Raw genomic sequence first — 27,854 nt, 5'->3', positions numbered from 1 at the left:
CCACTATCTATCTATATGTTTTTTCGGTCCTAAAGTTTCTCCATTGCATTTTATTTATGTGGCCATGTGTACTAAAAAACAATTGATCTGGTATCTAAAATGTACGTTACCAAGAAATTGACAATAAAGATTATGTACTGTTTAATCATACAGTTGGTATACAATGCATTTGAAGACAATGGGCAAGAAAAATGCTAATTATCTGGTGCTGATGACATGCGCAAGTGTTGTTTGATGTTTAAATCATGCTTGCTATGTCATTTTTTGCTGCCAAACATGGCATTAGCGAGAAAGGTCATTTGGGCACTGAATGTATTAAAGTATACACCATATATAAAAATGTCTAGCCAAAAGATTTGGGTGTACACCCATGACCAAGTATGGATCCGCCCCTGGTTGTAAGGGGATGCCCCTCTATGTTGTAAGGAGATGCTACTAGGGGCACACTAGATGTCTTCTTTTTTGGGCACAACCTTTTTCGGTTGAAACACACGAGTAAAAACTTTGAAAACACCATAGCACAAGTAAAAGAATATATTAAGAAATGGTGCTTGGTTGAAATAAACTAGAACCAAACAATTGCAACTTTTTTGGTTCACAAAGACTGCTCAAATAATTATCTCAAATAGCTTATGCATAAAAATATCTCAAATAATTATCAGATGAGTTATCTCAAAAAAGGTGACTGCAGGAAACTTAAAATTTGTGAAATGATCTAAAGCCGAAAAGATATATCGATGTCAATGACCGTGTGCACTTTTTTTGCACTCCTTTTATCAATGGGCTTGGATATGTTCTATTCGGCCCTGCCTAACTTCTATATGGGCCTGGCCTTTTCGGGCAACTGTGGACGAACCTTTTTTTCCTTTTCTCCCTCTACCACTGAAACTGAAACTGATGACGAACTGAAGAAATAAAAAACGGGGCCGAAACAGAGTGGAGAGGACATGCTGAATTCATACAGCGCAACACTTTTATTCAAATGTACATATCATCCCGATTACAAATGATGCCCAATCTATTCACTTACGACTAATTATCATCACATAAACAAATGCGAGACCAATTACACAAACATAAAAAAGTGCGGCCATGAGCCCCATCAAATTGCCCTGCTTCTGCAATTTGATGAGTTTCTTCATCTGCTTGTTCAGCTTCTTCAGCTCTGCCATCACTCCTGCATCCCCCACAGTAGCACCAATGGAAGGGCGGGCGCCCCCGATGGAATTGCCAGATCCAGGGGCCCCGGATCCAGATGCGCCCGATCCAAACTTGCCCAACTTCTCCGCCTCCAACAGTAAATCGAGCTCCCCTGATGCACCCTCCAGTTGAATCCGCTCTATGTACTCATCTAGCCACTCAAAATGGGTGCATTGCTTCAATTTCTGAAATCGGAAAGATGAACCCTAAATCCCAAATCCGATGGGGAAAAATGGGCAAATATGAAATTGGGAGACAAAAACCAAAATTGGCATATTGAGAAGTAAAATCTCACCTTTCCCTGCTCTGGTTTGCTCTCGCATTTCACGAATTCCCGCCCAAGGTTGCCATTCTTGTCGGTCGTTGTGACTAGCCGCTTCAGGGGTGCGATACGTGGGCATGCAGGGCATCTTGTCATGGGCACTGCGCCATAGCGCGGCCATGAGCGGCGGGAGGCTGAAGCGGAGCTCGACATTGCTAGGTCGCGGCCCGGAACGGCGTTGCTGCGCGTCGTCGCCGGAGAAAAAGAACAACAACGGTCGGGGAGGGGGAGGGGGGAGGATGGGCTCGGGTGCTGCACGGCTCGGGGCACGGCTCGGTGTCCTCTTGTACCAATGCTGACCTGGATAAGTTAGTGGGTCCCACGCTATGGGTCCCGCTCACCTGACCAATGCTGAGTTGGATAAGTTAGTGGGTCCCATGCTGTGGGTCCCGCTCACCTGATTCGAGTTTTAAACATGTGTCTTTGGATTAGGCAGTAGTGTCGCATGGGAGCTATTTTTTCCAATGAAGATGTCGCATGAGAGCGATTACAACCAACTACGTCGCATGAGAGACAGTTCACACCAACGACGTCGCATGGGAGCTATTCACCCCCAAAAAATGGGACTCAGTCAGTCGGTCAGGACCATGGAGTCGCCGCCGCCCAAGCGCAACGCCGGCCACGGCGGCGAGGACGGAATCAGCGCGGTCCCCGACCACCTCCTCCTCGACATCCTCAAGCGTCTTGACCTGCGTGAGGCGGTCCGCGCCGGCGCGCTGTCCATGCGGTGGCGGCACCTCCCCACCCACCTCTCGCGCGTGCACCTCGACGCCGGTCACTTCCGCGGTGCCACGACGCTCGGGGTCATGGACGCGTTCATAGGCGCGGCACAAGCATTGCTCGCTCGGCTTCCTCCCGCCGAGGGCGTGTGCGAGATTCCTGCCCTCAAGGTGCTCGTCCTCAGCTTCTACATGTCTCCCCCTCATCTGAGCTCCATAGGCCACCTCGTCGAGGACATCGTGAGCTTGGGCAACACCGAATGCCTTGAGTTTTGCATATCCCTGCCGTTCACCGACCCGCTGGGCAGCGACATTGAGATTCGGCAGGAGCTCATGGCCTTCTCTCTCGCCTACTGTTAGACTATGTATAGCTTTTGTACCTATGTACGTATTGTAACAGAACCATTATATATAATGAGATAAGCCACCCCTAGAGGGTTGTGCTGGTTCCCAAAACTTATTGTCTTACATGGTATCACGCTAGGTTACGATCGCTTCCGCTTCTAAACCCTAATACCCGCACCGCCGCCGCAGCCGCCGCCGCCTTCACCGCCGCCGCCGCGCCACCGATCGCGCCGCCACCATATCGAGCGCCGCCACCACCGGTTCCACTGCTGCGGGCTTCCTCCCGGCCTCTCTTGCGGCTCTGCTCAACCTCCCGCTCGATGCCGTCTCCGTTCCCGCTCCGATCGGGACAAGGAGCATCGGCTCCGTCTTCTCCATGCCGCCGGCGCCCTCGCTCGGGCGTGATCTCGTGGTCCACACCGCGGCGCCACCGTCCGCTGCGGACTCCGCAGGCGTCGTCCCGCCGCTCCTGCCGCAAGCGGATCACACCGCCCCGCTGGCGGGGTTGGCGGCGTCCGCCCCGGCTGCGGGCCTTGCGGCGTCCGCACCGGCCGTGAGCTTTGCGGCGCCCGCCCTGGCTGCGGTCCCGCCTCCTCCCGCATCGGCTTCGGTGCCTCCGGCTGCCTCCATGGTGTTTGCACCCCAGGCAGCCTCCTCGATGGGATCGTCTTCGCCGCCGCCGTTTCACTTCGGTCATCTCATCACCATCAAGCTCTCCGCCGACAACTACATCTTCTGGCGTGCGCAGGTTCTCCCGCTCTTGGGGAGTCACTACCTGCTAGGCTACGTCGACGGATCGCTTCCCTGCCCACCCGCGCTGGTAGACAGCATGCATGGTCCGGTCTACAATCCGGCCCATCGCGTCTGGACGGGGCAGGACCAGGCGAACCTCTTCTCCATCCAGGGGTCGCTCTCGCCGGCAGTTGCCGGCCTTGTTGTCTTCGCGAAGACGTCTCATGAGGCCTGGACCATCCTTGAGCGCACCTTTGCAGCGCAGTCCCAGGCTCGTGTCTCTGCACTCCGTCGTCAGCTTGGAGAGTGTCAGAAGCTTGACTCCACTGCCACTGAGTTCTACAACAAGGTCAAGGGCCTCGCCGACACATTGGCCTCCATTGGACAGCCCCTAACCGACTCCGAGTTCAACTCGTTTATTGTCAATGGTCTTGATGAGGAGTATGATGCCTTAGTCGAGATCATCAACGAGCGGGGCAACTCGACACCCATGCTGGCACACGAGGTTTTCTCTCGGCTCCTTCTCACTGAGCAACGGGTCGAGACTCGCCGCACCAGGGGCACTGGCTCCCTCTCGGCCAACGCCGCCACCAAGGGTGGCCGCTCTTATTCATCACCCCGGTCTCCCTTGGGGCTGCCACCATCGCCCGCCTCGGCCCCCCCACCTACTGCGACCTTACCGGGGGCTGGTGGTCCACGTGTGTGCCAGCTTTGTGGCCGCGATGGGCACTGGGCCTCCAAGTGTCATAAGCGCTTCCAGCGAAGCTTCCTTGGTCTTGGCAATGACGACAAAGATACACGCAACAATGCCCGTCAGGTCACCATGGCTGATCGTCCCTCGCCGCAGAAGCAACAGGGACACACTCAGTCCTACTCCATCGATCCACACTAGTACATGGACTCTGGGGCGACAGAGCATCTGACCAGCGAGATGGGGAAGCTTCACACTCGTGAACCCTATCATGGCTCCGACAAGATCCACACCGCCAATGGAGCAGGTATGCACATCTCTCATATTGGTCAAGCATCTCTTCTCACTAGACATGCCAATAGGAGTCTTCAGCTTCGCAATGTTCTTCGAGTTCCATCTGTGACCCGTAATCTTCTTTCAGTTCCTAAACTCACACGTGATAATAATGTGCTTTGTGAATTTCACCCTTTTGATCTTTTTATTAAGGATCGGGGCACGAGGGACATTCTTCTTAGTGGGCGGTTGTGCCAGGGCCTCTACCGTCTGGAGCATCCTGGCGTCGCCCGTGTTTTCAGTGGAGTTCGGGTCTCTCCGTCACAGTGGCATGCTCGTCTTGGTCACCCGGCCACACCTATTGTCCGTAATATTTTGCGTCGTCATGAGCTTCCTAGTTTGTCTAGTAATAAAGATGTAGCAGTGTGTGATGCTTGTCAGCAGGGGAAGAGTCATCAACTTCCTTTTTCGGAGTCCAGTCGTGAGGTGAAGCATCCTTTAGAACTTGTGTTTTCAGATGTATGGGGTCCTGCTCAGACTTCTGTCAGTGGTCATAATTACTATATCAGTTTCGTTGATGCTTATAGTCGCTTTACCTGGCTTTACCTTATTAAACGCAAATCTGATGTGTTTGATATTTTTGTTCAGTTTCAAAAACATGTTGATCGTCTTCTCAAGCACAAAATTGTTCATGTCCAGTCGAACTGGGGGGGCGAGTATCGCAACCTCAACTCCTTCTTTCAGTCGCTTGGGATAGCTCATCGTTTAGCATGTCCACATACACATCAGCAGAATGGTTCAGTCGAACGTAAGCATCGTCATATTGTTGAAGCTGGTCTTACTCTTTTGGCCCATGCATCTGTTCCGTTTCGGTTTTGGAGTGATGCTTTCACCACTGCATGCTTTCTCATCAACCGTACTCCCACTCGTGTTTTAAACATGAAGACTCCCATTGAGGTTCTCCTTAATGAACAACCTGATTATACCTTTTTCAAGGTATTTGGGTGTGCTTGTTAGCCGCATCTTCGTCCATATAATAAGCGCAAGCTTGAGTTTCGTTCTAAGAAGTGTGTTTTTCTTGGCTATAGCTCTCTTCATAAAGGTTACAAATGTCTTCATGTTCCCACTAATCGTGTCTATATATCTCGGGACGTCGTGTTTGATGAGCATGTTTTTCCCTTTGCCAAACTTCCTGTGTCCACTGTCGAACCACCATCTCTGCATTCATCCTCTGTTGCTTCTGACCAATTTGATGATGTTGCATACTCTCCTTTGCTGTTACCTAACCATGGTGCAGGAAACGGACGTGGGGCTCGTTTGGAGCTTTTGGAGGATTCACCATCATCATCACCGCCTTCTGATGGGCACGTTGATCGCCCTATGTTGCATGGCATCGATTTGCGTGCCCATGCATGGTCACCCGAAGAGCCCGTCGCGCCGACCATCTCCACTGCTGGTCCGTTACGCCAGCGACCGCCGAGTCTCCAGCGGCTCGGCCCTCTTCGCCAGCGGCCGCCGAGTCTTCAGCGGCTCGGCCTGTCACGCCGTCTTCGCCCGCGGCTCGGCCCGTCACGCCGTCTTCGCCTGCAGCTCGGGTCCGCGACGCTGTCCTCACGTCGCCTTCATCCGCGGATCGGCCCGCGACATCGGCCGCGCCACGGCCCACTATGTCGGGCTCGCCATCGGCCCGGTCTGTGACGCCGGCGTCGCCAGCTGCTTCGTCTGCTCTGCCGGTTTCGCCGGTCGGCCGACCTTCTTCGCCGACCGAGCCCGAGGCTACTGTGTCTGGCTCCTCGTCACCGGCTGACTCGTCAACGTCGCCGTCCTCCAGCCCGTTGCAGGCTGCTCCGTCGACCTCGGTGGTTCCTGTGTCCCGACCACATACACGCAGTCGCAGTGGCATTTTCAAACCTAAGGAACGTAAGGATGGTACGGTTGCTTGGTTGGCTGCTTGTTTGGCTGCTGCTGTTGCGGATCCATCTTCTGAGCCTCGCTCATATCAGGCTGCTCTGCGCATTCCACATTGGCGAGAGGCTATGGAGCAGGAGTTTCATGCTCTCCTTCGTAACAAGACATGGACTCTCGTTCCTCCACCACCACGGGTAAATATTATTGACTCAAAATGGGTATTCAAAGTGAAGAAGTATTTGGATGGATCTATTGAGCGTTACAAAGCGCGACTTGTTGCTCGCGGTTTTCGGCAGCGCCATGGTCTTGACTATGAGGACACCTTCAGTCCTGTGGTCAAGCCTACCACTATTTGGCTTCTTCTCTCCATTTCTGTTTCTCGTGGTTGGTCACTTCGTCAACTTGATGTGCAGAATGCTTTTCTACATGGTTTTTTGGAGGAAGAGGTTTATATGAAACAGTCGCCTGGTTTCTCTGATCCTGATCGTCCTGACTATATCTGTCGTCTCTCCAAAGCACTATATGGTTTGAAGCAAGCTCCTCGTGCCTGGCATGCCCGCCTTGCCTCTGCCCTTTGTGCTCATGGGTTTGTGCCGTCCACTGCTGACACTTCATTATTTCTTCTACAGAAGCCAGAAGTCACTATGTATCTTTTGGTATATGTCGATGATATTATCCTTGTCAGCTCTTCTCAGTATGCTGCTGATGCTCTTGTCTGCTCTCTTGGTGCTGATTTTGCGGTCAAAGATCTTGGGAAGCTTCACTACTTTCTTGGAGTTGAGGTCACTTCTCGTGCTACTGGTCTTGTCCTTACGCAGAAGAAGTACTCCTTGGAGTTGTTACAAAGAGCAGGCATGCTGAAGTGCAAACCGACCACCACACCCATGTCGTCTACTGACAAGATAACAGCTGTTGATGGTGAGCTTTTGTCTCCTGCGGATGCCACAGAGTACAGGAGCATTGTTGGTGGACTTCGGTACTTGACGATCACGAGACCAGATATCTCTTATGCTGTTAACAGGGTTTGTCAGTATCTTCAGGCTCCCAGAGATACTCATTGGGCTGCTGTTAAACGCATTCTTCGTTATGTTCAGTTCACCCTGACATTTGGTATGCATATTCGGCCGACTTCCTCTCGGGTCCTTTCGGCCTTCTCTGATGCAGATTGGGCTGGTAGCCCAGATGACAGGCGATCCACGGGGGGTTATGCAGTATTCTTTGGCCCTGTTTGATCGCCTGGAGTGCTCGGAAACAGGCTACTGTGTCACGTAGCAGTACTGAAGCTGAGTACAAGACTGTGGCTAATGCTACTGCAGAGATTATTTGGGTGCAGTCTTTGCTTCAGGAGTTGGGTTTGTCTCAACCACAGCCTCCTATTCTTTGGTGTGATAACATCGGTGCTACATACCTTTCTGCAAATCCAGTATTTCATGCCCGAATGAAACACATTGAAGTTGATTATCACTTTTTACGGGACGTGTATCACAGAAGCAACTCCAGATCAAGTTTATCTCATCTAAGGATCAACTTGCAGACATCTTCACTAAGCCTTTACCACTGCCACAGTTTGAGGCTGGTAGGCGCAATCTTACCCTTCTCAGTTCTTTAAAAAGTGGCTAAGATTGAGGGAGGGTGTTAGACTATGTATAGCTTCTGTACCTATGTACGTATTGTAATAGAACCATTATATATAATGAGATAAGCCACCCCTAGAGGGTTGTGCTGGTTCCCAAAACTTATTGTCTTACACCTACCCAGTCGCCTTCTCGTGGCTCACAAGGCTTACGCTCCAAAATCTTGCTTTTGGACATTCAGACATCACTGACCTCATTAGCGCTTGCGGTAGGCTCAGGCACCTCAACCTGAGATTCTGCAGACTGCTTGATCCGCTGTCCACACTCAAGATTGATGTGCCGTGCTCTGAGCTCCAGGAGCTCTACTTCATCCGCTTTTTGTGCACGCAGATTGAGCTTGTCTCTGTCCCGAAGCTTAGGCAAGTGGAGTGCCAATGTTGCCTCTTTGAGAACCCTCCAGTGCGCTTCGGCTACGTTCCTGAGCTTCGCGGTGTAATCCTCTCTTCTTATGCCAAGGCATGGCAAAAGCCATTCGCGCTGAGCGAGTGCCTGTCAAGGAGTGCCAGGAACCTGTCGATACTGACTCTGAGTTTTGAGTACCAAATGGTAAACATAATTCCTGTGCACTACTTAAATAAATCTTCTGCATCTTCATACCATACGTTCTTCTTCTACCAGTTTCAGTTGTGCATGTATCTTCTTGCTGCAAATTTGGATTCAGCCAGAACCTCCGAAGCAGCTCATTGCTATATTGAGAAACCTGACCTCTGTGCTTCTTCTGCGTATCTTCAGTGAGTGTGATTTGAGCTGGACACTGTTTATCCTTGAAGCTACACCTGCCCTATATGATATGATAGTAAGTGTTACTTAACCTTCTTTCTAATTTAGTCCACATCTTAGCATGTACACTGCTCATTCTACACTGATAGAAAAAGAGGCTTCCGTCCAGCCCCATTAGTCGCGAAACTGTAGGAACCGCGACTAATGAAGTCTTTAGTCGCGGTTCGGCAGATGAACCGCGACCAAATGCCTGGGCCCAGGGCGCTCGCGGGCTTTAGTCGCGGTTGGCCAGGCCAACCGGGACTAAAGGTGCCCAAAGGCCTTTAGTCGCGGTTGGCCAGGCCAACCGCGACTAAAGCTCCTCCCTTTTAGTCCCGGTTTGTGGCACGAACCGGAACTAATGGGGTTGAGACCTTTAGTCCCGGTTCGTGCCACGAACCGGTACTAAAGGTCCCATTTTCAAACTCTACCCCCCCCGGGATCGCCTTTTCAGTTTTAAAAAAAATAAAAGAAAATAATGGAAATGTCAAAAAAATAAAAGAAAATAAGTTTCTCATGTGATATGTGGTCTAGTTGTTGGGAAAATTTGCAAATGTGAATTTTGACTTTATTTGCAAAATCTCTCTGAAATTTGTAAAAATGGGCATAACTTTTGCATACTAACTCGGATGAAAAAGTTTTTTATATGAAAAATCATCTACTCGAAAAGTTACATCCAAATTTAACGGGGGGAACCCCGTTAAACATTTTCAAAATCCTCAAAAACCTAATAGAAAAAAAGTTACGGGGCTTGTAAGATCTAGAGTGGAAAAAATTGAAAAATATTCAAACAGTGGGCAAACTATGGTCAAACAATGGTCAAACTAATTATTCTAGAATATTAGTGTTACTAAATAATTATTTTAATTATTTCAATTTTGGTCAAATCTGGTCAAACTGTGGTCAACTGTGGTCAAACTGTGGTCAAACAATGGTCAAACTAATTATTCAAGAAATATTAGTGTTACTAAATAATTATTGTTTTTTAAAACAATAGTTTCAAACTCAAACAGTGAAATGTGTCACTTCATGCTCAAGCAAAATTCCTGAAGGTTAATAGGATTGACATCTTATTATTGTCAGGAAAACAACAAGTGCAGACTTGGAGCGTGGGAGAATAGAACCCGGAAGTTAAGCGTGCTTGGGCTGGAGTAGTGATAGGGATGGGTGACCGGTTGGGAAGTTAGATGATTTGGAATGATGAGGGGTGATAAAAGAATAAATTGAGAAGTGATGAGGGGTGGTGATTAGAGACTAGAGGTTAAAATAATTCAGAAATTTGAAAAAAAAATTCAATTTTTTTTTCAAAAACCTGTGGCGGCCTTTAGTCGCGGTTAGCCACAAGAACCGCGACTAAAGGTCGTCCGCCCCGACGGCCACCTGGCGCCCACGTGGACGGGCCTTTAGTCGCAGTTCTTAAGCAACCGCGACTAAAGGGGGGGGGGCCTTTAGTCGCGCCCGTTCGGTCGCGGTTGCGCAACCGCGACTAATGGCAGTTGCGAACCGCGACCAAAGGCCCTTTTTCCACCAGTGCTACATTTTGACGATGATATGTTTTTTGGATATTCAGCATTAAAAATGTACCGAAAAGTTGATCTGATTTCCAGCCAGTCACCAACTTATCATAAATACTAGATGTAGTGCATACAAGCTGCATTGTAATTTTGCAGTGACACAATGTCCATGCAAGGCAAACAAAATTGTTGGATCGTATCTCATGTTACAGTAATCCAAAAATTCGTGATATGTTTTTTTTTGAAAAGGAGGAGAGCCTAGCCTCTGCTTCGAGTGATGCACATCGCCGTCTTATGTTTCATTTTACAAAGAATCTTGGTTAAAAGAAATAAGAGGAAAATATGGTTGTAACTACAATGGAACCTTAGAAGCATATTCATGTGCCATACTTACGATTTAAATATTTAACTCATGCAAATTCCTTGAAAAGTGCCTAGGGGCCTAAACTTCTATTTAATACAATTGTTGTCATCTTGTTCTTATGGGTCGGTGGCAGTTTAATTAACATGTGTTGCTTACTTTCTATATCGTTGCTTGAAGTTGTCTCGACATTCATGTACCAAGAAGCCCAAGGACAGTGCCGAGAAGACCAACGTGGTGTGGGAGCCATCTAAGGATTTGAAGCACCTGAACTTGAAGGTGCTGCGGATCTTCGGGTGCGAGGATGAAGGCAAGGTGACAAACTATATAAGGCTTGTCATGGAACGAGTTGTGGGGTTGTTGAAAATCAAGTTGTACGGTGAAAGCCCATGCAGGTACTGCGATGCCGACAACCTTGAAAGATCCAAGGCGGAAAAAGCTAGCAGGCATCGGATTAAGGAGCAACTCACACATGGATCATCCTCATCCGTGAAGATAATTATCTGTTGACGGATATGGTCAGGGAGTGCAGTGGTCTCATAATGCTCGCAGGCTTGCAGCAGCTTGAGCAATGACTGTGGGTCGGTTGTAATTCTAATTTCTAGTTATTGGTAACCTGAGAATACTTTTGCAGTGTAGACCTCGCAATACTAATTTCTGGTTATTGGTAGCCTGGGAATACTTGATCACACTCTAGCTAAATTAAAATGTGTGTACTCGAATCTGGATGCATGTTTTTCTTTTTCAGTTTACCGAGTAATTGCGGGCCTACCTTCTGCTGATTTTTTACCTGCCATTTTTGGGACCTTTGCTTCCTGATGAAGTTGTCTAGTCAATACCAGCATCAGACTGAAGTAATGGAAGCAGAGGTTTGACTGTAGAGAAAATTCCTGTACACCTTTTTGCTATGTGTTGAGAAATTCCATACTCATGGAGACGGTCAAAGGTACATATGTTGTTTTGTTTGGTTTCTCGAGGCGTTCTCTGTGTTTCTTGAGGTTTGGCATGACAGTAATCTACAGTTTAATTATATACCATCATATTTGTTACCTGGTCTACCAATGTCGATGATAAATTTCATAGGATAAACCAAACCAAAAAAAAACAGCAGAGATATTTTAGCCTTTTGCTTTAGCCGTTATTATGTTGTATCCATACTGAATAGCTTGTTGCCTCAAGGAGCCAACGCCTCATCTGATCCTACATCAACAATGCCAAGTTCTGGACAAGGTTGGACTTGCACTATAGACTTGTAATGCTTCAGCAAATGTGAATGTCTCCTTCAGGAGCAGGTTTCAATCTTCTTCCATTTTCCAAAGAATTCAAACCTGGCGCACCTGCACACGGATTCAAAAATGCCAGCCTGGTTCGCTCCAATTACGCATCACTAACCACAATATGACCCACGAGAGGAACATCATGAAGTCTTTATTTTCTGTATCTGCAGTTCAAATAAGAAGTGGACAAATAAGTATCCGTTAGGTCGGAGTATAAGAACACGATCTGCATAGTGTTTCACAAAAGACGAAGTGAATCGAATAATTATTCAGTAGGCGAGCGAGGCACTTCAGCATCATTGTTCCTACTTTTGTTGCACATAAGTTTTAAGAAACTCTATTCAATCAAGACTAGATGAGGTAGCCAAACAAAAATACAGAAATCTCCAAAGCATGGAAAATCAGCAATTTGCTATCACCTTCAGAATCACCAAATAGATCCTCCAGCTCCAAAACAGAACAGAGTAAGAAAGTCATGTATCACACCTTCCTCCAAGACCTTCCAACATGATGTTATCCGTGTTGCTGCTGCAGCTGGAGGAGTGTGAATTATGGTAGCATGGTTGCCGAGGTCGAAATCATGGTCAACACTTTGATCCTGGTTGCTCTTGCCGCTTTCGAATCTTGGATGACCCTCAGCAATCTGTGCCTAGTCGGTTTGTCCTGGATGATGAATATTGTATCTGTAGGGTTCTCGGCAAGCAGTTATGGAGTGAAGTACATTAAGTAGCACAATATTTGAAAAAAAAATCTACTAGTAATTGATGAAAAACTCAAATGAAATAAGCTTTGTTGTCTGCTCCATCCTTTGTGACAAGCACAATGTTTGCTGAATTCAACCGATGACAGTTGGGCCATCGGCCTCATTCGTGCAATCTGAAGATCACTGTAAAGATGGAAGCTTCCTAGTTCTCTCACCCCACATGAACCAAATAGCAAAACATGCATGACACAGGTACTACTACATGGAAGTCATAAGATCCATCTTTTGGAAATATGCTCTAGAGGCAATAATAAAATGGTTATTATAGTATTTCCTTGTTCATGATAATTGTCTACTGTTCATGCTATAATTGTATTGACCGGAAACCGCAATACATGTGTGAATACATAGACCACAACATGTCCCTAGTGAGCCTCTAGTTGACTAGCTCGTTGATCAATAGATGGTCATGGTTTCCTGACCATGGACATTGGATGTCATTGATAACAGGATCACATCATTAGGAGAATGATGTGATGGACAAGACCCAATCCTAAGCATAGCACAAGATCGTGTAGTTCGTTTGCTAACGCTTTTCTAATGTCAAGTATCATTTCCTTAGACCATGAGATTGTGCAACTCCCAGATACCGTAGGAATGCTTTGGGTGTACCAAACGTCACAACGTAACTGGGTGGCTATAAAGGTGCACTACAGGTATCTCCGAAAGTGTCTGTTAGGTTGACACGAATCGAGACTGGGATTTGTCACTCCGTATGACGGAGAGGTATCTCTGGGCCCACTCGGTATTGCATCATCATAATGAGCCCAATGTGACTAAGTAGTTAGTCATGGGATCATGCATTACGGAACGAGTAAAGTGACTTGCCGGTAATGAGATTGAACGAGGTATTGGGATACCGACGATCGAATCTCAGGCAAGTAACATACCGATAGACAAAGGGAATTGTATACGGGATTGACTGAATCCTCGACATCGTGGTTCATCCGATGAAATCATCATGGAAAATGTGGGAGCCAATATGGGTATCCAGATCCCTCTATTGGTTATTGGCCAGAGAGGTGTCTCGGTCATGTCTGCATGGTTCCCGAACCCGTAGGGTCTACACACTTAAGGTTCGATGACGCTAGGGTTATAAAGGAAGTTTGTATGTGTTTACCGAATGATGTCCGGAGTCCCGGATGAGATCCCGGACGTCACGAGGAGTTCCGGAATGGTTCGGAGGTAAAGATTTATATATGGGAAGTCCAGTTTCAGTCACCGGAATAGTTTCGAGGGTTATCAGTATTGTACCGGGACCACCGAAAGGTGTCCGGAGGTCCACCGGGTGGGGCCACCTGCCCCGGGGGGCTTGATGGTCTGAATAAGGGGGGAACCAGCCCCTAGAGGGCTGGTGCGCCCCTCCCCAAGGGCCCAAGGTGCCTAGGGTTGAAAGCCCTAGGGGAGGGGGCGCCTCCACCTTGCTTGGGGGGCAAGTCTCGCCCTCCTGGCCGCCGCCCCTCCCTTCTAGATGGGAACTGGAGGGGGCCGGCCCCCTCTCCCCTTCCCCTATATATAGTGGGGGTTTTGGGGCTGCCAAGAACATGAGTTTTCCTCTCTCCTGGCGCAGCCCTACCCCTCTCCCTCCTCATCTCTTGCAGTGCTTGGCGAAGCCCTGCTAGAGTGCCACGCTCCTCCATCACCACCACGACGTTGTGCTGCTGCTGGACGGAGTCTTCCCCAACCTCCCCCTCTCTCCTTGCTGGATCAAGGCACGGGAGACGTCACCGGGCTGCACGTGTGTTGAACGCGGAGGCACCGTTCTTCGGTGCTTAGATCGGATTCGGCCGCGATCTGAATCGCTTTGTGAACGGCTCCACAGACCGCGTTATTGTAATGCTTCCGCATCGCGATCTTCAAGGGTATGAAGATGCACTCCCCTCTTTCTCGTTGCTAGTCTCTCCATAGATTGATCTTGGTGATGCGTAGAGAATTTTGAATTTCTGCTACGTTCTCCAACAGTGTCATCATGAGCTAGGTCTATGAGTAGTTTCTATGCACGAGTAGAACACAAATTGTTGTGGGCGTTGATTTTGTTCAATATGCTTACCGTTACTAGTCCTAACTTGTTTCGACAGTATTGTGGGATGAAGCGGCCCGGACCGACCTTACACATACACTTACGTGAGACAGGTTCCACCGACTGACATGCACTTGTTGCATAAAGGTGGCCAGCGGGTGCCAGTCTCTCCCACTTTAATCGGATCGGATTCGATGAAAAGGGTCCTTATGAAGGGTAAATAGAAATTGGCATATCACGTTGTGGCTTTTGCATAGGTAATAAACGTTCTTGCTAGAAACCCATAGCAACCACGTAAAACATGCAAACAACAATTAGAGGACGTCTAACTTGTTTTTGCAGGGTATGCTATGTGATGTGATATGGCCAAAAGAATGTGATGAATGATATGTGATGTATGAGATTGATCATGTTCTTGTAATAGGAATCACGACTTGCATGTCGATGAGTATGGCAACCGGCAGGAGCCATAGGAGTTGTCTTAATTTATTGTATGACCTGCGTGTCATTGAACAACGCCATGTAATTACTTTACTTTATTGCTAAACCGTTAGCCATAGTAGTAGAAGTAATAGTTGGCGAGACAACTTCATGGAGACACAATGATGGAGATCATGATGATGGAGATCATGGTGTCATGCCGGTGACGATGATGATCATGGAGCCCCGAAGATGGAGATCAAAAGGAGAAAAATGATATTGGCCATATCATGTCACTTTTTGATTGCATGTGATGTTTATCATCTTTATGCATCTTATTTGCTTAGAACGACGGTAGTAAATAAGATGATCCCTCATAATAATTTCAAGAAAGTGTTCCCCCTAACTGTGTACCGTTGCGAAAGATCGTTGCTTCAAAGCACCACGTGATGATCGGGTGCGATAGATTCTAACGTTCACATACAATGGGTGTAAGCCAGATTTACACACGCAAAACACTTAGGTTGACTTGACGACCCTAGCATGTACAGACATGGCCTCGGAACACAAGAGACCGAAAGGTCGAACATGAGTCGTATAATAGATACGATCAACATGAAGATGTTCACCGATGATGACTAGTTCATCTCACGTGATGATCGGACACGGCCTAGTTGACTCGGATCATGTATCACTTAGATGACTAGAGGGATGTCTATCTGAGTGGGAGTTCATCAAATAATTTGATTAGATGAACTTAATTATCCTGAACATAGTCAAAAGGTCTTTACAAATTATGTAGTAGCTCGCGCTTTAGTTCTACTATTTTAAGATATGTTCCTAGAGAAAATTTAGTTGAAAGAGGAAGTAGCAATTATGCGGACTGGGTCCGTATACTGAGGATTGTCCTCATTGCTGCAGAGAAGGCGTATGCCTTAATGCACCGCTCGGTGTGCTGAACCTCGAGCGTCGTTTGTGGATGTTGCGAACATCTGACATACACGTTTTGATGACTACGTGATAGTTCAGTGTGTAATGTTAAATGGTTTAGAATTGAGGCACCGAAGACATTTTTTTAAATGTCGCAGAACATATGAGATGTTCCAAGAGCTGAAATTGGGATTTCAGGCTCGTGCCCCGTCAAGAGGTATAAGACCTCTGACGAGTTTCTTAGCCTACAAACTAAGGGAGAAAAGCTCAATCGTTGAGCATGTGCTCAGATTGTCTAGGTACTACAATCACTTGAATCGAGTGGGAGTTAATCTTCCAGATGAGATAGTGATGGTTCTCCATAGTCACTGCCACCAAGCTATTAGAACTTCGTGATGAACTATAACATATCAGGGATAGATATGTTGATCCTTGAAATATTCGTGATGTTTGACACCGCGAAAGTAGAAATCAAGAAGGAGCATCAATCGTTGATGGTTAGTGAAACCACTAGTTTCAAGAAGGGCAAGGGCAAGAAGGGATACTTCATGAAACAGCAAATCAGTTGCTGCTCTAGTGAAGAAACCCAAGGTTGAACCCAAACCCGAGACTAAGTGCTTCTGTAATGAGGGGAACGGTCACTGAAGCAGAACTACCCTAGATACTTGATAGATGAGAAGGCTGGCAAGGTCGACAGAAGTATATTGGATATACATTATATTGATGTGTACTTTACTAGTACTCCTAGTAGCACCATGGTAATAGATACTGGTTCAGTTGCTAAGTGTTAGTAACTCGAAATAAAAGGCTGCGGAATAAACGGAGACTAGCTAAACGCGAGGTGACGATATGTGCTGGAAGTATTTCCAAGGTTGATGTGATCAAACATCGCACGCTCCCTCTACCATCGGGATCGGTGTTGAACCTAAATAATTGTTATTTAGTGTTTGCGTTAAGCATAGACATGATTGGATTATGTCTATCGCAATACGGTTATTCATTTAAGGAGAATAATGGTTACTCTATTTATTTGAATAATACCTTCAATGGTCTTGCACCTAAAATGAATGGTTTATTGAATCTCGATCGTAGTGATACACATGTTCATGCCAAAATATATAAGATAGTAATGATAGTACCACATACTTGTGGAACTGCCATTTGAGTCATATTGGTATAAAATGCATGAAGAAGCTCCATGTTGATGGATATTTGGACTCACTTATTTTTTAAAAGATTGAGACATGCGAACCATGTCTACTGGTATATATGCATGAAGAAACTCCATACAGATGGATTGTTTGGACTCACTTGATTTTGAATCACTTGAGACATGCAAATCATACCACATTTGCAAGATGACTAAAAGGCCTCGTTTTCAGTAAGATGGAACAAGAAAGCAACTTGTTGGAAGTAATACATTTTGATGTGTGCAGTCCAATGAGTGCTGAGGCACGCAGTGGATATCGTTATGTTCTTACTTCACAGATGATTTGAGTAGATTATAAGTATATTTACTTGATGAAACACAAGTCTAAATTATTGAAAGGTTCAAGTAATTTCAGAGTGAAGTTGAAGATCATCGTGACAAGAGGATAAAATTTCTATGATATGATCATAGAGATGAATATCTGAGTTACGTGTTTGGTATACAATTAATACATTATGGAAATTGTTTCCCAACTAATATTGCCTGGAACGCCATAGTGTGATGGTGTGTCCGAACATCATAGATGCACCCTACTGGATATGCGGCATACCATGATGTCTCTTATCAAATTACCATTATCGTTTTATAGGTTAGGCATTAGAGACAACCGCATTCACTTAAATAGGGTACCACGCAATTCTGTTGAGACGACACCGTATGAACTATGGTTTGGAGAAACCTAAGCTGTCATTTCTTAAAAGTTTGGGGCTGCGACGCTTATGTGAAAAAGTTTCAGGCTGATAAGCTCGAACCCAAAGCGGATAAATGCATCTTCATAGGACACCCAAAACAGTTGGGTATACCTCCAGTCTCAGTTCCGGAAGCAAAAGGGATTGTTTCTAGAATCAGGTCCTTTCTCGAGGAAAAGTTTCTCTCGAAAGAATTGAGTGGGAGGATGGTGGAGACTTGATGAGGTTATTGAACCGTCACTTCAACTAGTGTGTAGCAGGGCACAGGAAGTTGTTCCTGTGGCGCCTACACCAATTGAAGTAGAAGCTTATGATAGTGATCATGAAGCTTCGGATCAAGTCACTACCGTACCTCGTAGGGTGACAAGGATGCGTACTTCAGAGTGGTACAGTAATCCTATCTTGGAGGTCATGTTGCTAGACAACAATGAACCTACGAGCTATGGAGAAGCGATGGTGGGCTCGGATTCCGACGAATGGCTCGAGGCCATAAAATCCGAGAGAGGATCCATGTATGAAAACAAAGTACAGACTTTGGAAGAACCACTTGATGGTCGTAAGGCTGTTGGGTACAGATGGATTTTAAAAGGAAGATGGACAATGATGGTAAGTGTCACCATTAAGAAAGCTCGACTTGTCGCTAAGCTGTTTTCCGACAAGTTCAAAGGAGTTGACTGCGATGAGACTTTCTCACTCGTAGCGATGCTAAGAGTCTGTTGAAATTATATTAGCAGTTCCTGCATTATTTATGAAATCTTGCAGATAGGATGTCAAAACATTGTTTCCTCAATGATTTTCTTGAGGAGGTTGTATGTGATACAACCAGAAGGTTTTGTCAATCCTAAAAGACGCTAACAAGTATGCAAAGCTCCATCAATCCTTCTAAGGACTGGAGTAAGCATCTCGGAGTTGGAATATACGCTTTGATGAGATGATCAAAGATTTTGGGTTTATACAATGTTTATGAGAAACTTGTATTTCCAAAGAAGTGAGTGGGAACACTATAGAATTTCTGATGAGTATATGTTATTGACATATTGTTGATCAAAAATGATGTAGAATTTCTAGACAGCATATAGGGTTATTTGAAAAGTGTTTTTCAATGGAAAACCTGGATTAAGCTACTTGAACATTGAGCATCAAGATCTATAAAGATAGATCAAAAAACGCTTAATAGTACTTTCTAATAAATACATACCGTGTCAAGATTTTGAAGGAGTTCAAAATAGATCAGCAAAGAAGGAGTTATTGGCTGTGTTATAAGGTATGAGTATTGAGAAAGACTCAAGACCTGACCACGGCAGAAAAGAGAGAAATGACGAAGGTCGTCCCCTATGCTTTAGACGTAGGCTCTACAGTATGCTATGTTGTGTACCGCACCTGAAGTGTGCATTGCCATGAGTCAGTCAAGGGGTACAAGTGTGATCCAGAAATGGATCACATGACAGCGGTCAAGGTTATCCTTAGTAACTAGTGGATGAAGGAATTTTCTCGATTATGGAGGTGGTAAAAGAGTTTGCCGTAAACGGTTACGGCGATGCAAACTTTGACAGTAATCCGGATTATTCTGAGTAGTAAACCGGATTCGTATATTAGAACAGTTATTTGGAATAGCTCCAAATAGAGCGTGGTAGCTGCATCTAGGAGATGACATAGAGATTTGCAAAGCACACACAGATCTGAAAGGTTCAGATCCGTTGACTAATAACCTCTCTCACAAGCGAGATATGATCATAACCCATGGGTGTTGATTCATTACAATCACATAGTGATGTGAACTAGATTATTGACTCTAGTGCAAGTGGGAGACTGTTGGAAATATGCCCTAGAGGCAATAATAAAATGGTTCTTATTGTATTTCCTTGTTCATGATAATTGTCTATTGTTCATGCTATAATTGTATTGACCGGAAAACGCAATACATGTGTGAATACATAGACCACAACATGTCCCTAGTGAGCCTCTAGTTGACTAGCTCGTTGATCAATAGATGGTCATGGTTTCCTGACCATGGACATTGGATGTCATTGATAACGGGATCACATCATTAGGAGAATGATGTGATGGACAAGACCTAATCCTAAGCATAGCACAAGATCGTGTAGTTCGTTTGCTAAAGCTTTTCTAATGTCAAGTATCATTTCCTTAGACCATGAGATTGTGCAACTCCCGAATACCGTAGGAATGCTTTGGGTGTACCAAACGTCACAACGTAAATGGGAGGCTATAAAGGTGCACTACAGGTATCTCTGAAAGTGTCTGTTGGGTTGGCACGAATCGAGACTGGGATTTGTCACTCCGTATGACGGAGAGGTATCTCTGGGCCCACTCGGTATTGCATCATCATAATGAGCTCAATGTGACTAAGTAGTTAGTCACGGGATCATGCATTATGGAATGAGTAAAGTGACTTGCCGGTAACGAGATTGAACAAGGTATTGGGATACCGACGATCGAATCTCGGGCAAGTAACATACCGATAGACAAAGGGAATTGTATACGGGATTGACTGAATCCTCGACATCGTGGTTCATCCGATGAGATCATCGTGGAACATGTGGGAGCCAATATGGGTATCCAGATCCTGCTATAGGTTATTGGCCGGAGAGGTGTCTCGGTCATGTCTGCATCGTTCCCGAACCCGTAGGGTCTACACACTTAAGGTTCGATGATGCTAGGGTTATAAAGGAAGTTTGTATGTGGTTACCGAATGTTGTTCAGAGTCCCGGATGAGATCCCGGACATCACGAGGAGTTCCGGAATGGTCCGGAGGTAAAGATTTATATATGGGAAGTCCAGTTTCAGTCACCGGAATAGTTTCAGGGGTTAGCGGTATTGTACCGGGTCCACCGGGTGGGGCCACCTGCCCCGGGGAGCTTGATGGGTTGAATAAGGGGGGAACCAGCCCCTAGAGGGTTAGTGCGCCCCTCCCCAAGGGCCCAAGGCGCCTAGGGTTGAAAACCCTAGGGGAGGGGGCGCCTCTACCTTGCTTGGGGGGCAAGTCTCCCCCTCCTGGCCGTCGCCCCTCCCCTCTAGATGGGATCTGGAGGGGGCCGGCCCCCTCTCCCCTTACCCTATATATATTGGGGGTTTTGGGGCTGCCAAGAACATGAGTTTTCCTCTCTCCTGGCGCAGCCCTACCCCTCTCCCTCCTCATCTCTCGCAATGCTTGGCGAAGCCCTGCTAGAGTGCCACGCTCCTCCATCACCACCACGCCGTTGTGCTGATGCTGGACGGAGTCTTCCCCAACCTCTCCCTCTCTCCTTGCTGGATCAAGGCACGGGAGACGTCACCGGGCTGCACGTGTGTTGAACGCGGAGGCACCGTTCTTCGGTGCTTAGATCGGATTCGGCCGCGATCTGAATCGCTTCGTGAACGACTCCACCGATCGTGTTCTTGTAACGCTTCCGCATCGCGATCTTCAAGGGTATGAAGATGCACTCCCCTCTTTCTCGTTGCTAGTCTCTCCATAGATTGATCTTGGTGATGCGTAGAAAATTTTGAATTTCTGTTACGTTCTCCAACACCATCTGGGTACCAGCAGGATGTTGCAACAGTTCCTTTTAAGGTTGGAAACACCTTTGGTTATTCCCCCTTTCACTTGGTCACAAGTTCACAACCCAAACAGAGTTGATAACACAAGGAGGAGCGGGAAACAAGCCGGACACACTACCCTGTCTCGACCTTTTAAAAGAAAAACAACCAGCCTTCTCGTCGACTTTTATGAAAGGAACTGCAAATTGTACAATTAAACAATCAACGTAATAGAAACGGAAGATGAAAACAAAAGCAACACCCGACTTGGGGCTACACAACCCCAGTCCCACCCAGCCTGCACTAGAGTTTTAGCGTTTCACACATCCCCCACATTTCAAGCACTACCGAAAGGTAGCAACATCAAGCAGCATAAACCACAACCCAACAATTCTCAATCAAGATGGGAATGGGCCGACCCGGCCCTGGCCCCGGCCCCGGCCCCGTGGCCCAAGGTCAATATGTGAGGCCACGGGCCGGTCCATTTCATCAAAATTTTGTGGCCCCATTGACCCATTGGGTACATGAGGCCGACCCAGAATTTAGCAAATGTTTACACAACCCAGAGGATTACAGTTTTTTTGAACCAAATGTTTGCACAGTCCAACAATTGTGGCCTCACCAAATTACAAATAAGTCCCCAAAAGATTAGATATGTCAGCAAACATGTACACAATACAGTAAAATGAAAGGTCTAACCTTTTCACATTTAGTAAAATGGCGAGATCATGAGATTACATGTTTCAAGAGCATCAAGCAAAAGACCTCAATCCAACAGATTCGAACAAGATCAAAATATTACAAGTTTCAAAGAACGTCAAGCTAATGACCTCAATCCAACAGACTCAGACAAGATCAAAATATTAGAGGTTCAACATGCTAAACTTTTCACATCCAGTAGGTTATAGAGAAAGCTGACATATCTTTGCTTCACCATCTGCTTCAGGTTTAACATCAATTGCTCCAACAAGCATCAGTCCTCGATATCTGTATTTACAAAGAAATGTTACAAGAGTGATTCTGTGCACACCAACTAAATAGTATATTTATCCCTCAAAAATACTGAATAATATATTTATGAATAGAGGAATATTCTTTGTAGCAAAGGCGTGTTCCAGAAAACTAATTCATGATCAGGTTTGCAAGAAAATACACTTCTAAATATCCATTATACACTACTCGTCATCCACTCCGCAACATATTCTAATCAAGTTACTTTAGTTAGCAATGCATATTTTTAATATAGTTTGGCGATGAAAAAAATGAATCTGAAGTACACATTCATATCTGAGAGAAAAAACAAATATATGTTAGAGATCAAGTATAACTTGGGGAAACCAAAAACAAAAAGCACTAGTTCTGTGTGTAAAGCACTCTATATATTCATCTACATGTTTGGGCTGCATCCTGCAAATAGTTCCCTGGAACAAACTGTAGACATGAAATCCCTCATTAAAAAGCAGACTTCATACTTTAAGTGTACTTTCATATACATGGCACTATATACATCAGAAGGTTTCTCATACCTTGTAAGTCCATTATAATGTCATGAACTGAAGCCAAGCTACGTTGAGTATTAGCTGCAGAAAAAGAAGAAGAAACTTGTAAACTTGAAGCATTAACAAGAAACAAAGAAGAAACTTGTGTCGTGTGGTTTTACGTTTGGCCCTTATCCAATCTTGTAAGCAAACAAGAGCTTCAAGTGTCGTTGCGGTCATTCAACTTCGAAAATCTGATAGGACTCTCTTCCCTGTGCTGAAGGCGGACTCGGATGCCACTGCAGAGGCAGGAGCCGCCAAGATATCTGCTGCCATGCGACTCAGCGTTGGGTATTCACCTGAGTTCGTCTGCCACCATGCAAGGATATTGAATTGATCACTTCGACGGATGGGTACCTTTGACAAGTATGAATCAAGTTCGGTGGAATCCAAATTTGTTGATCGAGCAGTGAGGGTGACATGTTGGTCCTAATCAGCCATAGGATCTTCACCACTTACAACCATGTCATCATCACCTCCTTGTGACATGGGATCTGATCCATTGTCATTCAATTGGAGGTATTCATTAAACAACCCTTGGAACACATTTTTTATTTTAGCAATCATTGCTGCAACTTCGTTCCCAAACTCTAGGCCAAATCAGAACTCAATATATTTTAATTTGAATTGTGGGTCCAAAATCACTGGAATACAAAGGCTCAACCATGTCATCTTCCAATATCTTCTGAATTTTCTCTTCATATATTTGACCGTTGTGCCCTTCTCAGAATCCTCTTCATAATGTTGTTGCTCTAAGGTCAGCTTCACTTTCCACATTTCATGGAAATACAAGTTAGCAGTTGGATATTTTGTGCCGAATATCACATTAGTGGCTTCATAAAATACCTTCAGTAGCCTGCAAACATATTCGGCATTTTCCCAATCCTCAAAAGATGGCTTGAAGGTATATTGTTTATCTTGAATGGCCAAAGAGTCAAACACTCCGCGATACTCTTTTGCTATATCAATCATCATGTAGGTTGAGTTCCAGCGAGTTGGAACATCAAGATTTGGGGTTCTCCCACATGATACACCATGTTGCTCAACGATTTCTTGGAATTTTTCCTTTCGACTTGGTGAGCTTCGAATGTATTTCACAGTTTCACGTATCATGTTGATCACTGGACCAAGGAAGTTCAATCCTGCTTGACATATCAGATTTATGACATGGGTGGCACAACGTTGGTGAAACAACTTGCCACCACCAGGTAACATCTTCTTAAGCAGGAGATGTGCCTTCAATAGCTTCATCATTGCACCATTATTCGATGCATTGTCTAGCGTCACAGCAAAGAGATTATCTTCAATGTTCCACTCTCTTATGAAATTCACCATGATGTTGAACATTGCAGCTCCTGTGTGCGGCGTCTCCATAGCGGCAAATTTAACTATCCTCTTCTGCTGCTTCCACTCCTCATCAATGAAGTGAGTGTTGGGGAACGTAGTAATTTCAAAAAATTTCCTACGCACACGCAAGATCATGGTGATGATATAGCAACGAGAGGGGAGAGTGTTCGTCCACGTACCCTCGTAGACCGTAAGCGGAAGCGTTAGCACAACGCGGTTGATGTAGTCGTACGTCTTCACGATCCGACCGATCCAAGCACCGAACGTACGGGGCCCCTCCGAGTTCAGCACACGTTCAGCTCGATGACGATCTCCGGCCCTCCGATCCAGCAAAGGCTCCGGAGATGAGTTTCGTCAGCACGACGGCGTGGTGACGATGATGATGTTCTACCGGCGTAGGGCTTCGCCTAAACTCCGCGACGATATGACTGAGGTGGAATATGGTGGAAGGGGGCACCGCACACGGCTAAGGAATGATCCGTAGATCAACTTGTGTGTCTATGGGGTGCCCCCCGCCCCCATATATAAAGGAGCCAAGGGGGAGGAGGAGGCCGGCCTAGAGGGTGCGCCAAGGGGGGGAGTCCTACTCCCACCGGGAGTAGGACTCCCTCTTTCCAAGTAGGAGTAGGAGAAAGGGGGAAAGAGGAGGAAGAGGGGAAGGAAAGGGGGGGCGCCGCCCCCCTTCCCTTGTCCTATTCGTACTAGGAGGGGGAGGGGCGTGCGGCCCCCTCCTGGCTCCTTCCCTCTTCTCCCTCTTGGCCCATGTAGGCCCATTAACCCCCGGGGGGGTTCCGGTAACCTCCCGGTACTCCGGTAAAATGCCGATTTCACCCGGAACCATTCCGATGTCCAAACATAGGCTTCCAATATATCAATCTTTATGTCTCGACCATTCCGAGACTCCTCGTCATGTCCGTAATCACATCCGGGACTCCGAAGAAACTTCGGTACATCAAAACTTATAAACTCATAATAAAACTGTCATCGAAACGTTAAGCGTGCGGACCCTACGGGTTCGAGAACTATGTAGACATGACCTAAAACCATTCTCGGTCAATAACCAATAGCGGGACCTGGATGCCCATATTGGTTCCTACATATTCTACGAAGATCTTTATCGGTCAAACCGCATAACAACATACGTTGTTCCCTTTGTCATCGGTATGTTACTTGCCTGAGATTTGATCGTCGGTATCCAATACCTAGTTCAATCTCGTTACCGGCAAGTCTCTTTACTCGTTACGTAATGCATCATCCTGTAACCAACTCATTGGTCACATTGCTTGCAAGGCTTATAGTGATGTGCATTAACGAGAGGGCCGAGAGATACCTCTCCGACAATCGGAGTGACAAAACCTAATCTCAAAATACGCCAACTCAACATGTACCTTCGGAGACACCTGTAGTACTCCTTTATAATCACCTAGTTACGTTGTGACGTTTGGTGGTACCCAAAGTGTTCCTCCGGTAAACGGGAGTTGCATAATCTCATAGTTACAGGAACATGTATAAGTCATGAAGAAAGCAATAGCAATATACTAAACGATCAAGTGCTAGGCTAACGGAATGGGTCATGTCAATAACATCATTCTCCTAATGATGTGATCCCATTAATCAAATGACAACACATGTCTATGGTTAGGAAACATAACCATCTTTGATTAATGAGCTAGTCAAGTAGAGGCATACTAGTGACTATATGTTTGTCTATGTATTCACACATGTATCATGTTTCCGGTTAATACAATTCTAGCATGAATAATAAACATTTATCATGATATGAGGAAATAAATAATAACTTTATTATTGCCTCTAGGGCATATTTCCTTCAGTGAGTTGTGATGCAAATGTACCCCACTATCTGATTTGATGTCCACAGGTCCGTGGTCAAAGAAATCTTGGATTTGGAGTTTTGGAACATCCTTTGCAGAATTCTCTTCCCTTCCTTGAATGCTTTCATGCAGTCCTCCTTCATTGTTTTTCTACATATCATCTTGAAGCTGGGATTTAGACTAGAGACAAATCTTCTAAATCCATCATACTCCACCAATGAGAATGCCAATTCATGCAACACTATCATCCTCATCAGCTCTCGGCGTGCTAATGCCTGATTAAAGGTCCAAAGCCCCATTGCAACTCCATCAGGACTCATGATAGAAGCACTCAGTTGTCCAGAAACTCTAAGAACCTTCTTCCTTTCCCTGCATCTCTTCAAATGTTTGCGCAATGAACTTGTTCCATGTTTACGCTCAGCACAAATATTCCTTGCACAGTGTTTGCACTCAGCAGCTACAACTATGCCATCAACACGGATTGGCTCATATTCTTTCCACACTTTAGACAAAAACTTTCTTCCCGGTTCAGAAAATTTTCCCATGTCAATGATCTCAACCTCTCCCTCTTCATCCACATTATCTCCCTCTTGTTCTTCTTCATCATCATCATCATCTTCTTCTTCTTCATCATCATCATCCTCATTTTCTTCTCCTTCCTCTTCTTCTTCATAGTCAACATCTTCTTCATCAGCCTCATCTTCTTCAAAATCAACCATACGAGTGTCTTGTGAACGTCCTGCTGAGCAAAGGACACAAGTGTTAACATTACAGTTACGAGTATTTTTTTATTTTAGCAACCATTAGTTTGCATCCCTAGAAAAAGAAAGATTAACAATACTCACCATGATAAGCTCTACAAATGTTTATCGAAGAAGGAGACACCCCTGGGGGTGGTTGAGCCCTCCTCAATGTCGCGCCGGATATCAACGATGAACCACCACTTTGGTATGCCTCATGGTCCCCTTCTTCCTCTTCCATTTTTCTGATCAGAGGAAAATATATGAACATTAGAGAGCAATAACTTTCAAAATCAACAGCAAATGTAATACCCAAATTTCATTTACTTGTACTAGTGCAGGACAACCAACAAATTTTCTATATTAACTTAACAGAATTTGGTTTGTGAATCCAAACACTTAATAGGATTCGGGGGAAGAAATTTACAAATCAGTAGACAAGTAGTACCATGATCCCCAAATCTGTTGCTTGCCCTGGGCAAAATGATCCAGTATAAATATGATTTAGTTCTTTATGTACTTGTTCATCTACACTGCCTGGATGACTTTACTTTTACTACTACCTCTTCCCCTTTCTTTTCAAGTTGGGAAATAAGTTATGCAGTAGTAGACAAGTAGTACCATGAAGTGGATGCTGCTGATCATCATTTACACGGACCAATACTGTAGAACAAATGCAGATTCATTGTACATGATACTGTAGAACCAACACTGAATCTACTGCAGAATCAACACTGAAGCTATTGCAGACAACACTGACCAAGAACCAAAACAAGACCAGTGCTTGAATTGCAGCTGCGCTGGGAAGGGGAGGAGGCCGGCGGGAGTCTCACCTTCGAGCTGGACAAGTTGGAGAAGAGGAAAAGACGGCGGCCGGAATGGCGAGTTCGACAGCGACCGGGGCCGCAGGACGGCGAACTCGACGGCGACAGAGAAGACGAACGAGAGGCACACCGTGAGTGGTAGGAACGCTGGCGGAGGCAGAGGTGGTCGGGGGCGGCAGAGATTGTCGGGGGCGGCAGAGATTGTCGGGGGCGGCCGGCAGAGATCGCCGGGGGCAGCGGCAGAGGTGGACTAGGGCAAAGCGACCATCTGG

The 27,854-nt window shown here is 45.9% G+C and overlaps 1 protein-coding gene across 1 annotated transcript; it reads left to right on the top strand.

Moving 5' to 3' along the window:
• The first annotated feature begins 2,109 nt into the window (after positions 1–2,109).
• LOC119361501 lies at positions 2,110–11,138 on the top strand. Its single transcript, XM_037626678.1, has 4 exons — positions 2,110–2,596; positions 7,949–8,370; positions 8,474–8,626; positions 10,639–11,138. Exons 1-4 carry the CDS (start codon positions 2,110–2,112, stop codon positions 10,966–10,968), a joined length of 1,392 nt encoding a protein of 463 aa, XP_037482575.1. The 3' UTR covers positions 10,969–11,138.
• Positions 11,139–27,854: the final 16,716 nt, after the last annotated feature.

The sequence above is a fragment of the Triticum dicoccoides genome, chromosome 2B (assembly GCF_002162155.2).
Source record: "Triticum dicoccoides isolate Atlit2015 ecotype Zavitan chromosome 2B, WEW_v2.0, whole genome shotgun sequence".
NCBI lineage: Eukaryota > Viridiplantae > Streptophyta > Magnoliopsida > Poales > Poaceae > Triticum > Triticum dicoccoides.
The sequence above is the reverse complement of the archived record's forward strand: the minus strand, read 5'-3'. Positions and strand labels throughout refer to the sequence as shown.

Coding starts and splice junctions, on each gene's coding strand:
- LOC119361501 (XM_037626678.1), top strand. CDS start 2,110: ATGGAGTCGCCGCCGCCCAAGCGCAACGCCGGCCACGGCGGCGAGGAC. Junction 2,597..7,948: donor GGCCTTCTCTCTCGCCTACT/GTTAGACTATGT, acceptor ACACCTACCCAG/TCGCCTTCTCGTGGCTCACA. Junction 8,371..8,473: donor TGAGTTTTGAGTACCAAATG/GTAAACATAATT, acceptor TTCTTGCTGCAA/ATTTGGATTCAGCCAGAACC.